Below are 26,192 nucleotides of genomic sequence, written 5' to 3' on the forward strand. Positions count from 1 at the left end.
CAGCCTCCCAAGTAGCTGGGATTACAGGCGCCTGCCACCACACCTGGCTAGTTTTTTGTATTTTTAGTAGAGACGGAGTTTCACCATGTTGGCCAGGCTGGTTTTGAACTCCAGACCTCACTTGATCCACCTGCCTTGGCCTCCCAAAGTGCTGGGGTTACATGTGTGAGCCACTGCACCTGGCCTACAATAATTTTAAAGACAAAAAAAAAAAAGGTCCTATTAAGGGTCACAACAATAAACTCAAAAGTCTATGACAAATAGAGGTTCCGATTAGCTGTTTATAAATACTTTAGGTGCAATTATTCTGAAAGGCAAGTTACCTTGAAATCTACAAAAAAAGTCTCTGTTAATCCTCAGATGGTTCTTGTTATAGTTTCACATTTCTTTTAAGTGGATGCCTTGAATTACTTGTTATCCAAGTGCAGCAGCTGCTCCTTAACATTTGTTGTTAAAGACATTAACTGGCCATCTTCTTCAATTTCTACTCTTTCTTGACCATTCTTGACAATTCTCTTTGTAGTGATTTTTCTGCCATTAACCATTTTAGCAGAAGTGTTATCGATTTGAAGTTGCCAATCCCACTACCACCAAATGATGTGGAAGAAAATGAAGCGAGGCCCCCGTGACCTAGTGACTCAAATGAAGTATTAATAAATCCTGTATCAAAAGAAGATAATCCACATCCAAAAGATGTAAATCCACTGAATGTGGAGAAAAACTACCCCAACCCTTGGCTTCTGCTTCCACGGGAACCCCTTTGATTCTGAAACAAGTCCTCAAAAGAGTCGTCAAAGAAGTCAAATGAAAATGGGTCCCTTCCACCAAAAAATTCCCTTAAAACATCATCTGGGTTACAGAATGTGAAACCAAACTCAAACGGACTGTCAAAATGACTTCCACCTCCTCCTCCACCATTTAATCCTTCTTTGCCATATTTGTCATAGATGTCCTGTTTTTTAGCATCTGACAACACCTCACACACCTCAGCTACTTGTCTGAATTTTCTCTCTGCTTCTTCTTTATTCTCAGGATTTTCATCTAGGTGCCACTTCAGTGCCAGTCTCTGGTGTGCCTTTTTAATATCCTCGGGTGAGGCCTGTCTCCGCACTCCTAGAGCTTCATAGTAATCCACCATGATTTTGTTTGTTTTTTTGAGACACAGTCTCGTTCTGTCATCCAGGCTGGAGTGCAGTGGCACCATCTTGGTTCACTGTGACCTCTGCCTCTGGGGTTCAAGACATTCTTCTGTCTCAGCCTCCTAAGTAGCTGGGATTACAGGCCTGCACCACTATGCCCAGCTAATTTTTATATTTTTGCTAGAGACGGGGTTTCAGCACGTTGGCCAGGCTGGTCTTGAACTCCTGACCTCAGGTGATCCACCTGTCTTGGCCTCCCAAAATGCTGGGATTACAGGCATGAGCTGCCGTGCCCAGCCTAACCCATCATTTTAAGAGATTGCTGGAACAGGTCTGAGGATGGAGGCAGCTGAAGGCAGGCGGGAGGCAGGGGCAGCGGCCAAGATCTCCTCTCGGCTCTGGCACTGCTGTGCTGGTGGTGGTGACTACTCACACTTTCCTCTCAAGCCTATTTTTTTTTTAATTTATTTTTATTTTTAAATTTTTTTAAATTTTTAAATTTTACTTTAATTTCTGGGATACACGTGCAGAACATGCATGTTTGTTACATATATATACATATGCCATGGTGGTTTGCTGCACCTATCAACCTGTGCTCTTCCTCCCCTTGCCCCTGACCCCCTGACAGGCCTCGGTGTGGGATGTTCCCCTTCCTGTGTCCAAGTGTTCTCATTGTTCAATTCCCACTTATGAGTGAGAACATGCAGTGTTTGGTTTTCTGTTCCTGTGTTAGTTTGCTGAGAATGATGGCTTCCAGATTCATCCATGTCCCTGCAAAAGACATTAACTCATTCTTTTTAATGGCTGCATGGTATTGCATGGTATGTGTGTGCCACATTTTCTTTATCCAGTCTATCATTGACAGGTATTTGGGTTGGTTCCAAGTCTTTGCTATTGTAAATAGCAATAAACATACATGTACAGATGTCTTTATAGTAGAATGATTTATAATCCTTTGGGTATATACCCGGTAATGGGATAGCTGGGTCAAATGGTATTTCTGGTTCTAGATCTTTGAGGAATCGCCACACTGTCTTCCACAATGGTTGAACTAATTTACACTCCTACCAACAGTGTAAAAGCGTTCCTATTTCTCCACAGCCTCACCAGCATCTCATTTCCTGACTTTTTAATGATCACCATTCTAACTGGTGTGAGATGGTATCTCATTGTGGTTTTGATTTGCATTTCTCTAATGACCAGTGATGATGAGCTTCTTTTCATATGTTTGTTGGCCACATAAATGTTTTCTTTTGAGAAGTGTCTGTTTATATCCTTTACCCACTTTTTGATGGGGTTGTTTGTTTTTCCTTGTAAATTTGTTTAAGTTCCTTGTAGATTCTGGATATTATTAGACCTTTGTCAGATGGGTAGATTGCAAAAATGTTCTCCCATTCTGTAGGTTGCCTATTCACTCTGATGATAGTTTATTTTGCTGTGCAGAAGCTCTTTAGTTTGATTAGATTCCATTTGTCAATTTGGGCTTTTGTTGCCATTGCTTTTGATGTTTTCATTATGAAGTCTTTGCACATGCCTGAATGGTATTGTCTAGGTTTTCTTCTAGGGTTTTACGCTTTTGAGTTTTACATTTAAGTCTTTAATCCATCTTGAGTTAATTTTTGTATAAGGTGTAAGGAAGGGATCCAGTTTCAGTTTTCCGCATATGGCTAGCCAGTTTTCCCAGCACCATTTATTAAACAGCGAGTCCTTTCCCCATTGCTTTTTTTGTCAATTTTGTCAAAGATCAGATGGTTGTAGATGTGTGGTGTTATTTCTGAGGTCTTTGCTCTGTTCCATTGGTCTATGTATCTGTTTTTGTACCAGTACCATGCTGTTTTTGTTACTGTAGCCTTGTAGTATAGTTTGAAGTCAGGTAGCATGATGGCTCCAGCTTTGTTCTTTTTGCTTAGAATTGTCTGGGCTATTTAGGCTCTTTTTTGGTTCCATATGAAATTTAAAGTAGCTTTTTCTAATTCAGTGAAGAAAGTCACTGGTAGCTTGATGGGAATAGCATTGAATCTATAAATTACTTTGGGCAGTATGGCCACTTTCACGATATTGATTCTTCCTATCTGTGAGCATGGAATGTTTTATGTTCGTTTGTGTCCTCTCTGATTTCCTTGAGCAGTGGTTTGTAGTTCTTGAAGAGATACTTCACATCCCTTGTAAATCATATTCGTACATATTTTATTGTCTTTGTAGTTTGTGAATAGGAGTTCAGTCATGATTTGGCTTTCTGGTTGTCTATCATTGGTGTATAGGAATGCTTGTGATTTTTGCACATTGATTTTTTTATCCTGAGAGTTTGTTGAAGTTGTTTATCAGCATAAAGGGTTTTTGGGCTGAGATGATGGGGTTTTCTAAATATACAATCATGGCGTCTGCAATCAGAGACAATTTGACGTCCTCTCTTCCTATTTGAATACACTTTTATTTCTTTCTCTTGCTTGATTGCCCCGGCCAGAACTTCCAATACTATGTTTAATAGGAGTAGAGAGAGAGGGCACCCTTGTCTTGTGACGGTTTTCAAAGGGAATGCTTCCAGCTTTTGCCCATTCATTATGATATTGGCTATGGGATTGTCATAAATAGCCTTATCATTTTCTCAAGCCTACTTTTTAAACAATTTATTACTGCTGAATCTGAGCATGTTTCACGGATATGTCTTTTGTAACTCCTCTATTACACACACCTGCTGACTTTAATATACTCTTGAGTACAACCGCTATATTCTTGGTATTGTACACATTATTACTTACTACCAAGAAGAAGCCTCCAGTCCTTCATGACAATTTAAAGACACAAGTTAAATACCAGTCCCCATCCCTTGAGGAATTCATAGTACAGCACAGACACATGGGGTGCAAGTGAAGTGAATACATTCAAAACCAGCTCCACCACTTATGACCTAAGTGGTGCAGGGCAAGAAAAAGCATCACTCTGACTCAATTTCCTGAGTGTAAAATGGTGATAATAATATCTACCTCACAGGTTGTTTGGAAGATTAAATTAAATAATGTGTGGGAAGAGCCCAATATGAATTCATAGCAGATACATTTTCTTTGTGCACTGAGATTTAGTTTCTGTTGAGTTTGTGTGTTCGTGGTTATGACACCTAATACCCCTAAAAACTATTCACAGTAGGAGATGTGGGAGCTGACACTTAAGTCATTTCTTCCCCAGTTTATGACAAGGTTACCTGGTTTCCACTCAAACACAGATAAAGGTGCTTTCTCTTTTACATGCTACACCACATCAAACTTAGTATCGTGCAAAAGATTTTTGCTTACACAGTCATAGGAAAGAAAATTTGCATCAGTTTGCTTGAACATTTTGGTTAGCCATACTTTACTCACATTCTGAAACTCAGTCATGTAATTCAGAGGGGTTTTCCTCTTCTTAGATGATTCGCAGTATATTTATCCAGGAATAATCGCTGAGATGGAAAGATGACAATTATAAGCATTCATACAAGTAAAAGTATTAGAATTTTAGTTCTATTTTAGACTTCCAAATAGGGTGCACAATGAATTGATAAGGCAATCCAGTGGTTCTTCACAGGTTTCTAATATTTAGGGTGTTTTCGTCAAGCTGAATTGCATTTATTGCCAGTTCTTCCATCTGCAATTGCAAAGAGGGTGATGTAGGGAAGAAATGTCAGGATAGCATGAGGTTTAACTCCAGTAACAATTTACTGAAAATAACATCAAATATTTATTTCCACGTTAGTACCTACCTAATTTCAGATAATTTAGCTTACAAGATAAAACGAATGCCATTGGTTGTTGCTAACCATTATTAAAAGACAATAATGTAAGTTTTAAGAGCCTAAAAATAAAAAGCTTTTCTTTCTTTCTTTCTTTCTTTCTTTCTTTCTTTCTTTCTTTCTTTCTTTCTTTCTTTCTTTCTTTCTTTCTTTCTTTTCTTTCTTTCTTTCTTTTCTTTCTTTCTTTCTTTTTTTTAATTTGGAGAGTTGTATTAGCTAGGGCTCTAAATTGAAAATAATAGAAGCCCAACTCTAAGGAGCTAAGGAAAAAAGAAGGCTGTATTATAAAGTTTCTCATGGGTCATGAGTCATGAATATGAACCCCGTTAACAATTAAAGCAAGGGATTCTAATGCATTCAGGGTTCTCAATCCATCATTTCTCTGTCCTTTTCTGTGGATCTGTTTATTATTATTCTTATTCTGTGTCTATGAGCCATCTTCCTTTTATTCTGGTCACATGGAGAAAAACAAGATTGACAGCTTCTGAACTTGCCACCCAACATTCTGTCACTGGAGGGAGTCTGTCTCTTTCTCAGGCCTAATTGTAAAATTCCTAGTGAAAATCTTTGATTGGTCCAGCTTGGATCAGGTGTATACTTCACACCAATCAACTGCTGCTAGCTAATCAGAGTGATACTGAAGGAACATGTGGATAGGAGGAAAAGAGCAGGTCCTAGAAGAGGAGAACTGGTGAGACAATAGATGACTGCTGTTATGGACAGAATTGTGTCCCCCAAAATCCATATGTTGAAGCCTTAAGTCCCAATGTGACTGTGTTGGTGATGGGGACTTAAGGGAAGTAACTAAGATTAAGTGAGGTTATAAGGGCGAGGACCTAATTCGATAGGATCAATGTCCTTATACAAAGAGAATGAGATAGCAGAAATGTTTCTCTCTCCTTCTCTCTGCATGAGCCTAAGGGAAGGCTATGTGAAGACATGGCAAGAAGATGGTCATCTACAAGCCAGAAAGAGAGGTCTCACCAGACACCAACCCTACCAGCACCTTTATTTTAGACTCCTAGCCTCCAAAACTGTGAGAAAATAAATTTCTATTGTTTAAGCCACCCAGTCTGTGGTATTTTGTTATGGCAGCCTGAGCAGACTGCTATAACCACCATATGCATGTACTCCATCCATTCTCTGAAAAAAATATTTTCTGATTACCTATTACATCCATTAGGATCAATTCAAACACAAATAGCAGAACCTGCAAGAACAGTGATATTAGAACTTGACTCTCAAGTAAAAGAAGTTGAGGAAAGTGATCCAAGGCAGCTTCTCAAAATAATCAGATATGTGGCCTCTTCTGTCTTCTGCTCACCATACTCAGTGCACAACTTCTATCTTCCAGGTCACCTTATGGTTTCAGATAGGAGCTGGAGCTCTAGATGTCATGCTCACTTCTCAGTCAGCAGGAAGGAGGAAGAGGGAGGAAAATATTCTCCATTTGTCTGTCCCCACTTTTTAATAAGACAGCTTGGAAATACCTCTACCAGTTTCTGTGTATATCTCACTGGACAGAATTCAGTCACATGACCACACCTAGCTGCAAGGGAGGTTGGAAATGTATCTTTTTACTGGTAGAATTGCTATCATCAATGACGTAGGGGTTCTGTTAGGAAGTAAGAATTTGAGAATGGAAGTTGAACAGACAATTAGTAGGCTCTGCCACAGTTATATAAGTCAGACACTGTGGTAAATGCTGTATTAGTCCATTTTCACGCAGCTGATAAAGACATACCCAAGACTGGGCAATTTACAAAAGAAAGAGGTTTAATGGACTTACAGCTCCACATGGTTGGGGAAGCCTCACAATCATGGTGGAAGGCAAGGAGGGGCAAGTCACATCTTACATGGATGGGAGCACGCAAACAGAGAGAGCTCATGCAGGGAAAGTCCCTCTTTTAAAACCATCAGATCTTGTGAGACTTATTATTATGTGAACTGCATGGGAAAGACCTGCCCCTCATGATTCAATTACCTCCCACTGGGTTCCTCCCACAACACGTGAGAATTCAAGATGAGATTTGGGTGTGGACACAGCCAAATCAATGAAATGCCAACTACAGCTTCATTCAGAAAATTAGCAGGCTAGATAAAAACAAAATTTAATAGCATTTAAAATAATAATAAATAAAATTTCCCCCTGTGGATTATCTGTAGCTGACTATATCAAGTAAAATCATCTGTGATTTATAATTGAAGTGACACATTATGCCAAACTTCCTACTGGCAGTTTATTAGTATTATAATAAAGATATTTGGCTGGGCATAGTGGCTCATGCACGCAATCCTGGCACTTTGGGAGCCCAAGGTGGGCAGATCACTTGAGCCCTGGAGTTCAAGGTCAGTCTGGACAACATGCTGAAGCTTCATCTCTACAAAAAATTAGCCAGGCATGGTGGCATACGCCTGTAGTCCCAGCTGCTCGGGGGGTACTGAGGCAGGAGGATTACCTGAGCTTGGGAAGTAGAGGAAGTCAAGTCTACAGTGAGCCGAGATCACGCCACTGCTCTCCAGCCTGGGCAGCAGAGTGAGACTCTATCTCAAAAAAAAAAAAAAGACATTTAATTAATATTCTGTAAGTTGATCGCACCTGTTTGTTTGCTCATTTTCTTTAACATGCTACACCCTTAGTCTGCCCCATTATCAGCCAGAGAGCTATCTAATTAGTGTGGTGGCTAAAAATATTTCCCCCCAGAGAAATGAAGGATAGTGTTCGCCCACTGAGGTGTTATTAACTCTGCCACATGAAAGTATTTGAAGAAAGGGTTTCAGTCAAAAGCAAAGAAGATGGTTGAAAATGACTGTCATTTCAATGACTCCAATGACTGTTGGAGTGGTCCTAGAAAATAAAACAAAGCTGCATAGATGAAAATAAAAACACATAATTTTACATTATGTCATTGCTTTCTTGTCAATTATAGAGTGGCAGTTTAGAGAAAAACAACAATGGTGACGACTAAATAATGGAGTGTTGAGGAAGAGCCTCAGAAACCACATTGAGATCTGAAAGCTCTTTGCCTTCATGAATTACTGTTTTCTCTCTCACGAGAAGCAGATGGAATGAATAGATTGGGCCATTATCTATTGTTCATTCATTCAGTCAACAAATATTTATTGAGCACCTACTATGTGCCAGGCACTGTTCTAAGCATTAAAGGTTTATAGGGAACAGAGTAGACACCATTCCTGTCCTTCTGGATCTTATATTGTAGTGACTGACAGACAATGAACAAGATTAATGAGTAAGATGTGCAGTATGTTCATGGTGAGTATTGTGAAGAAAGGTAAATCAGAGGAGACTAGAATGCACGGGGCTGGAGGAGGTTTGTCATTTACATGGAATGGCTGGGGAGGGCCGAATAGGAGGCAATAGGAATTCTGAGAGGTATCGTGCTAATGAACAATTCAGAAGGGAACAGCAGGAGCAAAGATCCTGGGGTGCTTACGAGGTTTCCAGTGTCTGGAGCTGAGTGATTAGAGGGGAGGATACTGGGACAGAAGAGGTAAACCAGGTGGGGCCTCCTAGGTCATTATAGTGACTCCGACTCCTGTTGTGTGTGGGATGGAAAGCCACTGGCAGATTTGGAGCAGACAAGTATAGTAGTAGCAGGATCATCTGGCTATGAAGACAGACCTTTGGGAGGCTTTTGTAATAACTCAGGCAAGCGATGACTGTAGTTTGAGCTAGGCGGTTGAGTTGAGGTGGTAAGACGTGACTCAATTTCTGAATATATTTTGAAGGTAGGATGGATAGGGTTTCCTGATGGAGTAGATGTGAGGAATGAAAGAAAAAATGCAAGGATGGCACCAAGATTTTTGGGCAACTAGAAAAATGGCAACACTGTTTACTGAGATGGGACATCTGTGAGAAGAGGAAGCTTGGGTCTTAGACACCTTGATGATAGATAAATGAAGATGCTAAGTAGACAGTTGAATCTGGAGTTGAGTCTTGAGTTCAAAATAGATATTGGGTTAGCCTGTTCTTATAACATGTAGATCGTGTTTAAAGCCACAAGAATGGACAAGATCACCAAAGGAGAAACCAAGGCCTTCACTGTGGGGCCTTCAATATTTAGGTGGCAAAGAGACTAGAAGAAACAAGAGAAGTAGACTGAAAATGAGTGGTAAGTAAGGGGTCAGGGGTGTATGGTGTCCTTGGAGGAAGAAAGTGTTTCAAGGAGGAGAGAGTCAACTCAAATTTTCTCAAGCAAGGTACACCAAGATCAGTATCCCTGTCCCAGAAAGTAGGATAAGGAGAGAACATGAAACTCCAGTGACCGCCCAATATCACATACTTGGCATGCAGTAAACTTGAAATTCAAAAAGTAAATTTGAAATTCAAAAGCCCAGATTGTGGCTAGGCACAGTGGCTGACACCTGTAATCCCAACACTTTGGGAGATCAAGGCAGGAGGATTGCTTGAAGCTAGGAGATCAAGACCAGCCTGGGCAACTTAGTGAGGTAATGTCTCTACAAAAAAAACAAAAAAGTTAGCCAGGCATGGTGTGTGCACCTATAGTCTTAGTTATTCAGGAGGCTGAGGCAAGAAGATCACTTGAGCCCAAGAGTTCGAGGATGCAGTGAGCCATGATTGTACCACTGCACTCCAGCCTGGGTGACAGAGCAAGACCCTGCCTCTAAAACAAAACAAAACAAAATAAAACAAAAAAGCCCAAAAAACCCCCTCCGATTGTTTGACCTTAATCCAAGCTCTTAAAAGGAAAAAGTAAAAGAAAGTTTAGTCTACCTATTTGTAATATCGGTGACATTTGTAGTTCTACATGCTTTTCTGATTTTTTTTCTAACCGAAGATTTCTACTTATTAGTAAAACAAAAGCAACAAAATGGAAAAGACAATGTAAGAGTTTTAATAAGTGCCCCCAAAATTATCATTTCATTAAAGCAATGAAGATAGGTTGAATCTATTAGTATCATTTATTGTGTTTGCAAAGTGCTTTGTTTTTCTGGCATTAGAATTGCTTTTCTTCATTGCTCTGTGCTTCAGCAGTCTCCCTCCTGTTCTTCAAAGGGTTCTGCATGGGCTGCCTCTGTTCAATCAAATGGAATCTTCAAAGTAACACATTGAATGAGATGTGCAACGAATACTGAAAAAAGAATGAATCTCAAATACTTGGCAGCCGGCAGTTTCTTAAAATCCTAATCTCTTCATTTGGTGAAATACAAGTGATTTCCAATTTCAGCAACTGAGACAAAATAAATCTTCTATATTGAACCACAAAGTAAAATAAACACTAAACTTTGTTTAAATGCAGGTAAGACCGGGTGCAGTGGCTCATGCCTGTAATCTCAGCACTTTGTGAGGCTGAGGTAGGAGGATCTCTTGAGTCTAAGAGTTTGAGACTGACCTGGCCAACATGAAGAAACCCCATCGCTACAAAAAATACATTTTAAAAATATAGACAAGAAGATATCTGCAATAAGTATCACAGCAACCAATATCAAATGAATATAAAATTTTGCATATTTACTATGAGATCCTGAACACTAAAACAAAAGATCAGGAGTGTGAGAGGAATTTAGGGTTGTGCTGTTTAATAGTTGGACAAAAACAGTTCTGCACTACCTAAGTGTGCATGCTTTTAGAGTTTTCTCGTCCTGTTTCCTCACCTCTTTTTCACTCCACTTAGTCCACTGACATTTTCTGCCTCTCCTCTCAGGTACCTAGTATTCCTATTCTTACTGTATCAAAATTCCTCCAGTGCCTACTTCATGCTAAGCACTCTGCCAGTGCTTTCTTTTCTTTTTCTTTTTCTTGACACAGGATCTTGCTTTGTTGCCCAGGCTGGAGTGCAGTGGTCCAATCTCAGCTCACTGCAACCTCTGCCTCCCAGGCAGAAGCAGTTCTCCTACCTCAGCCTCCTGAGTAGCTGGAACTATAGGCACACACCACCACACCCGGCTAATATTTTGTAGAGATTGGGTTTCACCATGTTGCCCAGGCCTGCCTCACTATACTGAGCTCAAGTGACCCACTGGCCTTGGCCTCCCACAGTGTTGGGATTACAGGCATGAGCCACTGTGACCAGCCTGCCAGTGTTTTCAAACGTTATTTAATTTAATGTTCTCAACGAATGGCCAGAGGAAGACATTAATAGGATCCTTTTTAAGGAAAAAGAAACCGAATCCTCCTGGTTAAGGGTTTGCTGGAAACCACATTGCCAGGATCTGAGAAAGGTGGATTCCTTTTATTTATTTATTTATTTTTGAGATGGAGTTTTGCTCTGTCGCTCAGGCTGGAGTGCAATGGTGCGATCTCGGCTCACTGCAACCTCCGCCTCCCCAGTTCAAGCTATTCTCCTGCCTCATCCTCCCAAGTATCTGGGATTATAGGTGTGTGTAACCACACCCAGCTAATTTTTTGTATTTTTAGTAGAGACAGGGTTTCACCATGTTGGCCAGACTGTTCTCAAACTCCTTACCTCAGGTGACCTGCCTGCCTCAGCCTCCCAAAGTACTGGGATTACAGGTGTGAGCTACCGCATCCAGCCACAAAGGTAGATTCTAATCTGATCTGTGTCTTCTAATGCCCACTGTTCTCCCATTGCTTAATATCATCATGTGTTAGGTTGTTCTTGCATTGCTATAAAGAAATACCTAACCATCCTTTTCTTGGGGTTGCACTACTGTCTAATGAGTGCATAATGAGGGCAGTACTGCTAATGCCTATACAACGCACCTGCATCAACTAGAACTTTGCTTTACCTTGGTATGATTTTTGGAAAAATGAAAAACCTCTTTTCCATGAAATTGAAAAAAAAATGTTTTGAAAAGAAAAAAAAGAAATACCTGAGGCTGGGTAATTTATAAAGAAAGGAGGTTTAATTGGCTCACAGTTCTGCAGGCTGTACACGAGGCATGGCACTGGTAGCTGCTTTGCTTCTGGTGAAGCTTTGGGCTGCTTACAATCATGGTGGAAGGTGACGTGGGCGCAGGCATCTCACGCAGGGAGAGCGGAAGCGAGAGAGAGAGAGAGAAGGGAAGGTGCCACACACTCTTAAACAACAAGGTCTCTTGAGAACTCACTTACTACCAAAGAGATGGTGCTAAGTCATTCCTGAGAGATCTGCCCCTGTGATCCAGTCACCTCCCACCAGGCCCTACCTCCACCCAATACTGGGGATTACAATTCAACATGACATTTGGTGGGGACAACATTCAGACTACATTACACTACTTCATGTTCTAGTGTAAATATATATATTGCTAATGTTAAATCAAATGTATAATAGATCATTGGTTTGGACTGAGCTCCTGTACTAGGCCCAACAGACAAAGTGGAGTCAGTCATGCTGAAGTTCTACACCAACCTGCCGAAACTAGGATCTTTATCTGACCTTTCACAAACCAGGACACAGAGATAACAGCCAAATCCCTAAACAGGCCAGTTTTCGCCAGGATAATAAGAAAGTTCCTTAAATCAACCTCCTCTGCTCAGCTCATCAGAACACTCATTCTGTTTTATAGTATGAGGTGTTGCCCGATTCTAGAATTGCAAATAAAAGCCAATTAAAATTTTTAAAAAATATTTTTAAAATTCTTTATTCTTTTTAATAGTGATAGGGTCTCACTATATTGCCCAGGCTGGTCTCGAACTCCCAACCTCAAGCAATCCTCCCATGTCAGTCTCCCACAGTTTTAGAATTATATGCATGAGCCACGACACCTGACCTCAATTAAGATCTTTTTTTGTTGTTGTTTTTGTTTGTTGAGATGGACTCTCACTCTGTCACCCCAGCTGGAGTGCAACAGTGCGATCTTGGTCTAATGCAACCTCCGCCTCCTAGGTTCAAGTGATTCTCCTGCCTCAGCCTCCTGAGTAGCTGGGATTACAGGCACATGCCACCATTCCCAGCTAATTTTTGTATTTTTAATAGAGACAGGGTTTCACCATGTTGGCCAGGCTGGTCTCAAACTCCTGACCTCAGGTGATCTACCTGCCTCAGCCTCCCAAAGTGCTGGAACTACAGGCGTAAGCCACAGCACTTGGCCCCAAATAAGATCTTAAAACTAAATTTGTTGTGATTTTGTCTTTTGACACTAAACATGATATCCAGTCTAGAAGTCATAGAGAAAAATGGCAACAGATTGACTACACACAACTTTAAAACTTTTGTTTGGCAAAGGAAAACATGGAGATAAAAAGATAACACACAGGCTGGGAAAACGTATTTAGAACATATATAACAGAAAAGATTTATGTTAAGCACTCCTGCAAATGACTAAGACTATAACCAACAACTCAGTAGAAAAATGACCAAAGAATATAACAAAGGTGAACCAAAAAATAAGAATTATAAAAAAGCAATAAACAAATAAAATATTCAACCTCATCTTCTGAAAAAATACAAACAAGATGTCCATCAGGTTGGCAAACATTTTACATACTAATAATATTGGCATACTCTTTTTAGAGAAATAATTGGTTATACTTACCAAAATCTAATTTTTTTTTTTTTTTTTTTTTTTTTTTGAGACAGGACTCCTGGGCTCAAGCAGTCCTCCCACTTCAGCCTCCCAAGTAGCTGGGATCACAGGAGCACACCACCACACCTGGCTGCAAAATGTAAATGACTTTATGTTTCTTTCTTTCTCTTGACCCAGTAATTCCACATTTAGGTATCTGTCCCTGACAACCCAACACATAAAATTCTTATATGTGTATAAGCATATGTATAAGAGGAATTATTAAAGGAATAGGTATACTAGTGAAAAATTGGAAATAACCTAAATGTTCATTAATAGATTTGGTAAATATATTACTGAAATTTATTCTATAGATTATTAGGGCAATTGTTTAAAAGAATAAGGTAAAGCTATGTATAATGATATATGAAGATTTCTGAGACATATTGTCATGTTAAAAATAACATGTCGTAGGACAATATCATATTTCACCATTTAAATAAAAATAGTGGGAAAAGCCCCATAACTTGTTGAGAGTCATTACCTTTGATGATGGGATAGAAGTGGGAAAAAAGGTGGGTGAATAGGAACTGTCACTTTTCACTCCATTTACATTGGTATTACTTTGATTTTTAAAAAATGTGTTTTCATGAATTACTGTGTAGTTTAGAAATATAAATGCTTTCCTTTTATTTTACTATTGTATTCTTTCTCTCTTGCTCTCGTCTAATAAAATTCTCAGGCAGGATGTGAACAGAAAGAAAACAGTAACTTTTATTGACTTCCGTATCTCACACTTGTGTTCCAGTGTTTGGCTATTTATGATTTCCTTCCTGTGCTCTGACAATCTCTAATTTTAGGTATGCCTTTATGGTTAGAAACAACTTTTTGTTTTGTTTGAGTTTTTAAGCCAACAATCTCAGGAAAGAGCTATGCTTCTGTAACACTGTTGTTTAGGGGTTTTTTTTTGGCCCCCATCTCATAAAACTAGCCCAGAATGCTTTTACTACCCCAGACAAAAATGGACCATTTAAGAATAAGTTCCTAATTTGTTGTTAAGCGCTAATTATGAGAATTAGATAATAACTTGTATTCCTGAAAATAAGCATAATGGGAAAGCATCTTTGGGAAATTGATGGGAATTCTGGATATAAAAGATGCAGTGTGGGTATCTTAAATTGAAAAGTGAAAATAGCAAAATGGCTAAGAAAGCCTTAACATAAAACATGAATTGGGGTTTAATGATGTAGTCTTAGCAGTGGGAAAGACACATAATAACATTCTATCAAATCTTTGTTAGCCTTCCTTGTAATTTTGTCTTAACTATAGCATCGAAGAAAGTTGTGTACAATTCATTTTATGAATCAGAATCCATTTATTTTATATTGTTTTCATTCTTTTATCCAAGAGAGATTCACAACTTGTTTTTAATCACTTCTTTTATTTTAAACCAATAGTGTCTGCCAACTGGGTAATATTTCCCATTAAAACATTATCTTCTATAATTGATATAATTGCTTCATAAAGAGATAAACCACAGCATAATTCCATAGTCTTTGGGTTTATAAAATCTAATTATGTTCACAACACAATATTTGATTCTTAGTGATCTTAAAAAGAACATAAACTTGAACAAAGCCCAGACATTTATGGTAAAGTAATTGGGAAAATCAAGTTAATTATTGCATATAGAACTGCCTCTATTAGCAGCCCCTGAGACAAAGCCCTTTTTGCAGTCATTAATCTGAGTATAGGAAGGTTTGGTTCTGGTCCCCTGAGCCTGCATTAACAGCCTGTGGCTGAAGTGCGGAGTAAGGTTCAGTCCTAAAGTACAGGCTTCTCAAGGTTTGTCCAGGACCCCAGTCTCCTAAGTACAGAAGAGCAGAGCTCCTTGCCTCAGCTTTTCATGTTGTTTCAGAGGCAAGTGTGGAGAAGAGAGAGGGAGAGGCAGAGGGTGCAGGTATGACCTCCAAGGTGTGTTTCAACAGGAGATTTGCTTTCATCCATTTTACATTTGAGGATTCTAGAACAGATTGCTTTTTTTTCTTTTTTTGAGATGGGGTCTCTCTCTGTCACCTAGGCTGGAGTGCAGTGGCACAATCTTGGCTCACTGCAACCTCCATCTTCCGGGTTCAAGCAATTCTCCTGCCTCAGTCTCCTGAGTAGCTGGGATTACAGGCAGGCACTGCCATGCCCAGCTAATCTTTGTATTTTTAGTCGAGATTGGGTTTCACCATGTTGGCCAGGTGGCTCTCGAACTTGCGACCTCAAGAGATCTGCCTGCCTCAGACTTCCAAAGTGTTGGAATTATAGGCGTGAGCCACTGCGCCTAGCCAACAGATTGCATTTGGAGAAAGACAATCAATTGTTAAAATTTATTTTTGAAAACCTTTGCTCAATGCCATAGTCATGTGCTGTGTCTTTGTGAAAGGGAGAATGACTAAATACGTAAGAACTAGCCACTCAAGGGAACATACTGGAAGGCCAAACAGCAACCCACATTACCTGAGAACCACATCTTAAAAACTCATAAGCCTCTCTTCAATACTATTTATAACTAAAAAGAAATCCTAATTTTAGTCTGGGTGCAGTGGTTCATACCTATAATTTCCAGTACTTTGAGAGGCCAAGGCGGGAGGATTGCTTGAGACCAAGAGTTTGAGTCCAGGCCTGGGCAAAACGGTGAGACTCTGTCTCTACAAAAAATTTAAAATATAGCTGGGTATGGTGGTGTGCACTTGCTACTCAGGAGGCTGGGATAGGAGAATCGCTTGGGCCTGGGAGGTTGAGGCTGCAACGAGTCATGATTGTGCACCAGCCTGAGTGACAGAGCAATACCCTGTTTAAAAAAATAAACGAAAGAAATTCTAATTAAACACACACATACCTGCACGCACACAAAGCAAACACCCCTAAACTGTACTTGACTTGCACCTCCTCCTATTGTTTTTATGTTAGAAAAGGGAGGGAGAGGGAGAGAAAGATACTAGAACAGGAGGAAACGATATTCCTTAATCAGCATTAGTGTTGTCCAGAACTATGGCACTCCATTTTGCTTCAGCATTCTTAGGTATTAACCTGACTTTCTTTGTATTTCTCTTCCCTTCTTCCCTCTGATTGGTAACTTGAGAGGCTTTTTCTCTCTTCTTCCTTCCCCTTTACCCATACCAAGAAGCAGGACATGCCCCTTTAGGAATCAGCGACTTAAAAGATTGTGAGACTCAGAGAAAGAAAGTTAATAATAGGCCCAAGAGCTAGCTAGAAAGATGAAAAGGTATGCACTTGTCCTCAGAATTTGCAGAAAATTTCTGACTTAAGAAAGTAAAGATGGGAGGTGGAGTGTGGTTAGGGTGGGAGATAATCATGGGCAAGTTGTACAGGAGGCAAAGAAGTAAAGATATTAGCCACTCAAGACTTTCTCTATAGAAGGATTTGTCAGTGGCAAGCTGGCTCTTACCTGGGACTCAGATGAACGTCAGTATCACTTCTTGGGAATGATCTTTCCTGACCACCTGGTGTAAAGTGGCCACCGAGTTGCTATCCACCACATTTTCCCATTTTACCTCTCTACACAGCACTTATTATCTGACATTTTCCTTTTTTTTTCTGCCTCTCTCCACCCCCTACCTCTGGCCTCTTCCCCACTAAAATGTAAGCTCCTTGGGGGCAATGACTTGTCCTAATTTACTGTCTGTCTCTTCCCCCTAGAATATAAACCCCGAGACTGCAGGGATTGACTCGTTTTGTTAAATCCATATCCTTCAAAGGGTCTTGCACATATAACAGTAAGGGCATTCAATAGTTCAACGAATCCTTCTTGAATAAAAGATTTATAGAACGAAATCTTTTCTCCCCTGCGAAGGTTGCATTGTGATAAAGCAGCTTAAATTTTTCCCCCGAGTTGGGACAAAGGCAGGTACATTGTTCCCATTGCAGGTATAGCCTCAATTTCTAGTCCATTGGGACCAACAAGGGCTAATGGCAAAGATAGAATCAGAAGTGTATCTTTTGTGCTGAATAGTGATGTGGGTTAAGACACCACAGAATGAGAAAGCAGCTTCCTTCCCACCCTAGGGGGCGAGAAGGAGGCACTCGCTGCAGTGGAAACATTTGCAGAAGATCAAATAATGCTATAATCCTTTAAGCTTGATAAAAGCTTTTTTTCATGTGTGATAGATTACAATTATAGTGAAACGTACTATAAAAATATTCTTCACATGTTACCAGATATCTTCATCAGGTTTGCAAACATTAAAGATTTATCTTAGTCTTTCGTTATTTCGATCTCAAATACTACCTCCTTCTTGGCTTCTTTATGATTCTCCTTTTGCAAAAGAATCAAGCAAAGGCATACGACAATTTACAAGTCAAGATATTTAAGATTAGCATTTCATTAGTGATTTAAAATATATTCCTTTCAGAATATGCAAAGTACAAAAAATATATACATATTTTAGGATAAACAGAATAGAGTTTTACATCAGGGGATACTTTTTTTTTTTTTAACACAATGAATAGTAATATCCCTTTTGGAGCAAAATGGCCTTAGTAAATGATAAAAAGCAAAATAAAGAGGATTGTCAGTGCAAAAAAAAAAGATAAATTCTGATTACTTATATGCTGGACATTAAGAAGTCTTGAATGACCATATGATTTATTATCCAAATAAGGGATGCTTCTGAGAGTGAATGAAGGCAGCTACTGGTCATAATTAACACTGGGACAATGGACAGAAACCAGGGCAAACTGGGATATATACTCAACCTCATTTCAGGGATATTTAATGACTATAAAATTGCTTTTAGATTTTTGTCAAGAAAAAAAAAGTAAAACAAAATAGTCTGCTCCTTTGCTAAAGACATAGTAAGTAATGAGTCTTTTTTAAGTTAACTGCTTGATTTTTCATAATAAAATTAAATGACTAAATATGAGTATAAATTGACAACTGTTAGAGGAGATAAAAGAAATTCAGTTGGTAATCTACCTATTTTAATAAATGAATGAATGAATGTTTATTTATTTATTTTTTAGAGATGGGGTCTCGCTCTGCCACTCTGGCAAATGATCATCAATCATGGGGCGCTGCAGTGTCTAACTCTTGGGCCCAAGTGTTCCTTCTGCCTCAGCCTCCAGAGTAGCTAGGACTATAGGCATGAATTTACATGTCCTGCTCTACTCTATTTTAAACTGTTCCGGTCATTCGAAAAAGTTGTCCTTGTCCATAAATATTAATCACAATAGTCTGCTGGGTAACATTTCTCAGCTTAAAATATGCATTTCACATTTTAAAGATCAACTACTCTTCCATACTGACCTCATTGGCAGGCGGATTTAATCTCCCACCCCAGTCCTTATGGATTGTGGCCATAAGGAGCACTGCTTGGGAGGCTTCTGAGGCCACTTGTACAGCTCAGCAGAAAGGCCTGTTCTGATTGACTAGTGATATCTGCAGGAGACATGGGATATGGGGCAATGGAAGGTTCAGCAAGTATTTGCCGTCAAAACAGGTACTGAACAAATACCTGTGTTAACAATAATTTTCTAGCATATATCTGGTTCGTAACCAAAAAGTTACATCTTGCTGATCCTGCATCTGTTACCTCTCATAGATTCTACTATAGAGTAAATCATATCCCAACTATGCCACAGGAGAACAAGACCATCACTCTTGACTTAAATGAAGACAGCAACCCATGATTCCACACATCATTGTTTCACAGCTCTGTTACTCCCAAATCACACTAAGATCAAATCCCTGACACCTGAATGGAGAGTAGGGGAGAAAAATAATACAACAAACGACTAATTAACTTCTCTTCTGTTTCTATTCTTCACTTATTTTGTTATTTGGGGCTACATTTTTATCTACTTAAGAGAATTTTAAGTGATAAAATGAAAATTAAATTTGCCTCTCCCTTTGCAAGCAAACATTAGTTATTCTTGTTTTTTTTGTTGTTGTTGTTGTTGTTGTTGTTTTGTTTTCGCTTTTGTCGCCCAGGCTGGAGTGCAGTGGCACAATCTCAGCTCAATGCAACCTCCGCCTTCCTGGTTCAAGCGATTCTCCCGCCTCAGCCTCCCGAGTAGCTGGGATTACAAGCACCTGCCACCATGCCCGGCTAATTTTTGTAATTTTAGTAGAGACAGGGTTTGTTTCAGCATGTTGGCCAGGTTGGACTCGAACTCCTGACCTCAGGTGATCCACCTGCCTTGGCTTCCCAAGGTGCTGGGATTACAGGCATGAGCCACCATGCCCGGCCTAATGACTCTATTTTAAAGGAAAATTTTCAGTATTTATTTTACTACCAGGTATTTTGCATTATTTACCCTTTCTGTATACAGTAGAGAGCTGTTTTGCATCTTTCAATGAGGGAAAAGAAAGAGGAAATAGTTGACACTTCATAAAAAATACAGGAGGCATCCAAATAATGCTGTTTTTGTGCCTGTATGTGTGACCATGAAGCATGTTCCACCTTCGAACCTTAATTCTCTAATTTTAAGAAATGAGGCAGAAGAATGGCTAAAATTAAAAGGGCGTGGAGCTCCTGGAATTCTCACGCGGTAATGGTAGGAGCACAGAATGTCACTATTCTGGAAACAAGATTGGTAGAACTGAAACATGCTTATCATATGGCCCAGCAATCCCCTACCTAGGTATTTATCCAAGGGAATGAAAACATGTGTCCACATGAAAATATGTATGTGGATACATTTTTTCAAAAAGAGGTAGAATTCAATTTCTATTGCAGGGAAAACCCAAATTCAGATTGCAAGGCAGCTTTCTCATGTTGATTTTGACCACACAGCTCTACTTTTCCAAGAGTGAAATCCTTTTGAAGTGGCTTTCCAAAATATTTTGTGGAAAATAAGAATTAATAGATGGCAACTCCTCGTTCATGATCCCCAAACAGGAGACAAATTCATCAGGAAGCAGGGTCTGTTCTGGAATAGTTTCACTGGGTGAATCATTTTCCAAAAGCATGGTGGTTTCCTCCTCTACTGAGTTTTGTATGTCAGGAGAACTGCATTCTCCTTGATTTAATATGAGGCTTAATTCTCCAAGAAATAGTGTGCTGCTTGGTGAATTCACGCTTGAAACAGAAAAAGCAAAATTAGGATGCTTTTGTGACCTGGGATTATTTCCTGAGTCTAAGGAATCAACTGGTGGTTTAAATGTTAAGGAAGTGATTTCATCATTATTGCTGAGATGGCTTCTCCCAGGCAGAAAATTTGAAATTTGGGGTTTATATCCAGTGTTGAGATCAGGAATATACACAACCGTAGTATTGTCAAATAGCGAGTTTTGCAGGTAGTCTCTTGTCTCCAGGGGTCCTGTATTCTCCTTCTTGTAGTCTATAGGCTTGTGTTCTGGGATAAAGATTTCTTTTATCTCTGTAATCGTGGGATCAACATATAGGACCTGCTCACTAGAATTATTATTCATAAGTTCATTATTTTCCTAGAAAAAAAGACATTGTTTTATTTTACAAAAGATATTTAAAGGAACCAACTGGATAATTGAATGAGGACTGGAATTTTGTTTTCTTTCAACTTTGCTTTCTCCCTCCCTTTTCTCACATTGTTTATCTTCCCATACGATTTCCTCCTTTTGTCTTTTTTTATCCTGCTTGCTTCCCAATCTTTATTAAATTCTACATGAGAAGACTGGAGAAAAGCAATAGTAAAAATAATCCATTTCTTAAGCACATTTCTCAGTTTAAAAGTTTTAAAGAGAAAAGTTGAGTCTTACATATTAACTTATTACTTAATTTTAGGGCCTTTTAAAAATTGGTCTTCTGAGGCAAGAATATTAATAGTAATATTTCTTGTTACAAGAAAATATTTTGTTGCTTAAATAAAAAATGTTGGGGAGAATCCTGTTTTGCTCACATACTGAGAATGAGCATGTGACAAACATTTGGTACTGAGGTTCTCAAGGTGTATAGTGGCTGGGAGCAATGGCTCAGGCCTGTAATACCAGCACTTTGAGGTCAAGGCAGGCAGATCACTTGAGACCAGGAGTTTGAGACCAGCCTGGCCAACCTGGTGAAACCCTATCTCTACTAAAAATACAAAAATTAGCCAGGCATGGTAGCGCAAGCCTATAATTCCATCTACTCAGGAAGCTGAGGCAGGAGAATTGCTTGAGCCCAGGAGGCGGAGGTTATAGCGAGCTAAGATCATGCCACTGCACTCTAGCCTGGGTGACAGAGCAAGACTCTGTCTCAAAACAAAAAACAACAAATAAATGAATAAATATATAAAGCTACTCACAATTCAGACATGTTTGTGATGATCAGGAGGGTGGGTGAAGGTTTTTTAGCCTAATGACTTTTCTGGGCAATAAATGGACTTGAGGCCTTCCAACAGATGGTTGGCCTTCCTGGGCAAACTGTCACCCAACACAATTATAATATTATAGCTATTATATTATATTATTATAGCCGTGTTATGGGCTGAATGTTTGTGTACTGTCTCCCCAGCCCCCGTCATGTTGAAACCAACGTGATGTTATTTGAAAGTGGAGCCCTTGGGTGGTAATTAGGTCACCAGGGTGGAGCCTTCATGAATGGGATTAGTGAAGAAGAGACAGGAGAGAAATGATCTCTCCCTCCACCATGTGAGAAGTCAGCTGTCCACAAGAGAGCCCTCACTAGCAAGTGAATTGACTGGCTCCCTCATCATGGACTTCCCAGCCTCTAGCACTGTGACAAATAAATATTTGTTGTTTAAACCACCCAAGCAGACCAAGACACCATTCCTTAGTCTCTTGGGCAGAAAACAAAACTTTATCTGAGGGAAACCCTAAGGTTTGCCTCTAATTCCAGGAGTCCAGAATAGAAAGGGAATTTAGCAAAGAGGGAGTTCTTGAATAAAGAGACACGAAATGTCATTCCAATGTTCTTCAGGCCCAACCTCCTTAGGGAGCTTGCCAGGTCTTGGCAAGAACAGCACAATGGGTCTTGCTTCAACAAAAAGCTTGACGTGAGGAGTGGCTGGAGTAAAGCTGGATGGTGAGTGGATCAGATCACAGAAGTCTTGTGTTACAGAACTCAGATTCTATTCTGTTGACTAGTTGTCTTTGAACTTTTAAGAAGTATTTTATTTTTAGCCTAGAAACCCTTTGTTCAGATGACATGAGGTTGGGGAAAGAGTTAGCTAATAGGCTCACCAGGGCTTGAAACAGAGTCACTTCTATTTGTTTTACAAATACCTCATCTTCTTACCCAACATGCTGTCCTAACCCCCAGGTGTCCCCCTGACTTTGAATTCCCTCTGTTTCTCCTGAGCAACTCCTCACCTTTCAGTGACTTCTCTCCACGCCCATCACATGTTTGGGCTCGTTTCTATCATTGCACTTACATCACTGCATTGTGAGCCTTGGATGATGTGTCTGTCCCTTGGACTGGGTTTTGAGCCTCTTGACAGCCAAGCCCGAGGGCCAGGGATTATAAGGAACACACATAGCTTTAGCTTGTTCCTTCCCTCCTTTATAATCAGTGAAGTCCCTGTACCCTCAGGGGCTTCCTGGTGTGTGGCCTTCTCTTTGCCAGAATGGAAACCTAGCCCACCCCCGTGACACTATTGTTCACAGTTCTCTCATATTGCTTTTCTCAAATTCCACTGGGTTTAAAGAGTAAAATGATGCCCTTCTTGGGCTCCACCTGGCTCTCCATCTCATGTGAAACAGAAGCCCTTTGAGTCTTTGAGGCTCATTTCATTGAGCTTTTCTTCCCTACTCCCTTTGTTCCTGAAGACATCTACCAATTGCTTGGTCACCAGGTGACTCGTGCATGAGGCACACAATCTTCCACTTCACTTTTCTCTTTTGAACAGTTTTGTTTCTTTATTTCTTCTGCTTTCTTTCCCCCAACTCTATTGTCTCATCTCTTTTATGTATGGTTTGAAACAGGTACAATTTTGTTTTTACATATGTCTATATAATTATGTTAATATGTGTGCACATTTATTTATTTGAATGGAAATTCTATCCTAATTATTAGACTGCACTCTTGGTCTCAATTGCCACTCAGTTTTTGTTGGATGATGTTAGGTTACCTGTAGCATTTTCACAACATTGCTGTTTTTCATATTAGGAATATCTTCATAAAGCCATTTTGGTATTAACAATAATATCCTTCTTTTAATCCTAAAAAACAAAAATGACACATTAGAAGAAGCAGGCAATCATACAGGAGGTTAGGAAGTCAACTACAATAAAATGTATATTAAAAATCAAATTTCCTAGGTCGGGCACAGTGGCTCATGCCTATAATCCCAGCACTTTGGGAGGCTGAGGTGGGAGGATTGCTTGAGTCCAGGAGTTTGAGACCAGCCTGGGCAACATTGCCAGACCCTGTCTCTACAGAATATTAAAAAATTAGCTGGGTGTGGTGGTGCGTGCCTGTGGTCCCAGCTACTTGGGAGGCTGAGGTGGAAAGATCGCTTGAGCCTGGGAGGTCAAGGCTGCAGTGAGCTTTGACCATGCCACTACACTCACTCTGGGCAACAGAGGGAGACCCTTACTCAAAGAAAAAATTAATTAAAAAAATCAAACTTCCTGATGCAGAAGCTAAAGTTTTCATCTCTTAATGAAAATTAAGTGGGAAATTGTGTCATTATCTTTTCAGATTTTCCTCTCATCTCTATTGCTCTGCTTCTTTTAATGAGCAAAAACATTTCAAAACACTCACACTAGATTCAAGATAAGTGGGAGAACCATCCTAGCAGTGAAACTGTACACATATTAAATAGAGCAAACTATTATAACTAGAAGATACCCATGTGGGAAAGTCTGAAAAACTTAAGGGATATTTTGTAGAACTTTCCAAGGTGACCATAACTACCGAATATTTAAAAAGAGAATGTCATATAACAAAGCCCTAAAATTTAAGCTCTTCTAATTCTAGATTTTGTAATTATTTCAAATAGGGTAGTAATGATGGTGACAGCTCCAAACTTTCTTGATGTGGATGGAGAAGGAGGCTGGGGAACATGTCTTGCAGTTGTGTGGCATAGTGAGAACTGGTTTCTACCTAGACTGTGTGCTTATTAAGGATCAGTGGGGTGGGGCTTTGGAAGGAAAAGGGAGAAGCCATAAACATCCCACTTCTTCCCCCAAGCTATCTATTAGCACTGCCACTGTGTTTAAAAACACTCTCTGCATTGACAGCACAAATTGGTTTGGGCAAAAATGTTGTACCAAGAACTTAGAAGAGACTAAACTGATCTCAGACAACTTTTTACATATTAACAATGGATCTGTTAGCAACAGATCAAACTTATTTGTTTACATAGGTTATTTAAGGACCCGTACTAAATAACAACCAAAATGGCTGAGTGAACTTTGCTAGCCCAATTTGACCTTGGACTTCAGGGTAAAAATTATTTCTTTACCCATCTTTACACGATGTTTTATGACTCCAATCTTTTTTGTTTTGTTTACTAATTCACATTCTCTTCTGTATTTAAAATTAGACCAAATTAGCAAATTCATGCTATTGGAGTAATTTTTTATACAGCACACTGATACAGTGAGAATATATATATTATGTTATACATATTATGTAATATACATTACAAAATCCTTCTAAAGCTCTTGTTACCCAACTCTAGCCATGCCAAGTGGCCAATATTTCTGGCTTTTGAACTTTACCTCCCAGGTGCTCAGAGAAAGAAAAATTCAAGACAATTCATGGAAGGGAAGAGAATCAACAAATGGTAAAGTTCATGCAGGTATCAAACCAGAAAGGACTCATTCCTTAACCCAGGACTATATAATATATAATATATTATAATATATAACATATTATAATATATAATGTAATATATAACATATTATAATATATAAGGAATATGTATTATAATATATACATAATATATAATATATGATATATTATAATATTTATTATATATTATAATAATATGATATATAATATAATAAATATATATTACATATATATATTTACCTACTTTTGATTTTATTATGTTTAAAATGTTTTGGGCTGGGCACGTTGGCTCACACCTGTAATCCCAACATTTTGGGAGGCCAAGGCAGGCAGATCACTTGAGGCCAGGTGTTCAAGAGCAGCCTAGCCAACATGGTGAAATCCCGTTTCTACCAAAAAATACAAAAATTAGTTGGGCATGGTGGTGTGTGCCTATATTCCCAGCTACTTGGAAGGCTGAGGCATGAGAATCACTTGAACCCAGGAGGTGGAAGTTGCAGTGAGCCAAGATCGCAGCACTGCACTCCAGCATGGATAATAGAGTGAGACTCTGTCTCAAAAAAAAAAAATAGTAATAATAATAAATAAATAAATAAAATGTTTTGCTTTCTCTTGCTCACTTCTGTTTCTGAACTAAGGCTTTTATAGATAATGAATAGTTGTATTAAATAAAAGTATCTGTTCAAATGTAAAATAAATATATTGAAATTATCTCTTGCTTTATCTTTTTAAAAAGAGTACTTATTTAAATAATTAAATGAGCAAAGAATTGCCCTATTTCCTCCTTTGTTGTCACGAATTGAAAATTAGTTTTTAAGTTATTCTTAGTTATGAACTTAGTGTTACTTAAACTTTTACACTAGGACATGTTTAAATAATAACACAAATATTGATTTTTTGGGGGGTATTAATTTGAACATTAAAATATTTCGAGGGACTTTATAATCAAGTATATTTTAAAACAGCCTCAAATAAAATTCCATATTAGTTTGCCCTCCTCACAGGGGTATTAGGGATATGTTTATTAATGTGTAATTTAAATTTTGAAATATTAAGTTCTGAGTGAAAAACCTATCTAGATAAGAAATCATTAGTAGACTTTATTTAGAATAGCTCATTCAAAATATT

The 26,192-nt window shown here is 39.0% G+C and overlaps 1 protein-coding gene, 1 non-coding gene and 1 pseudogene across 2 annotated transcripts in view; 1 reads left to right on the forward strand and 2 right to left on the reverse strand.

The window, feature by feature from the left end:
• Positions 1-299: 299 nt before the first annotated feature.
• Positions 300-1,227, reverse strand: LOC103224654 (dnaJ homolog subfamily B member 6-like; annotated as a pseudogene).
• Positions 1,228-11,532: 10,305 nt separating this feature from the next.
• LOC119626484 (U4atac minor spliceosomal RNA) lies at positions 11,533-11,658 on the forward strand. Its single transcript, XR_005242640.2, has one exon. It is a non-coding gene; the product is annotated as a U4atac minor spliceosomal RNA (small nuclear RNA).
• Positions 11,659-17,867: 6,209 nt separating this feature from the next.
• IL23R (interleukin 23 receptor) overlaps positions 17,868-26,192 on the reverse strand; it is an 86,457-nt gene continuing 78,132 nt past the window's right edge. Inside the window, exons 10-11 of the mRNA XM_007978367.3 lie at positions 23,395-23,485; positions 17,868-20,794 (exon numbers count right to left, since the gene is read on the reverse strand). Of these exons, the coding sequence (XP_007976558.3) occupies positions 20,144-20,794; positions 23,395-23,485 (742 nt within the window). The 3' untranslated portion in view covers positions 17,868-20,143. The remainder of the gene's footprint in view (positions 20,795-23,394; positions 23,486-26,192) is intronic.

The sequence above is a fragment of the Chlorocebus sabaeus genome, chromosome 20 (genome assembly GCF_047675955.1).
Source record: "Chlorocebus sabaeus isolate Y175 chromosome 20, mChlSab1.0.hap1, whole genome shotgun sequence".
Classification (NCBI taxonomy): Eukaryota; Metazoa; Chordata; class Mammalia; order Primates; family Cercopithecidae; genus Chlorocebus; species Chlorocebus sabaeus.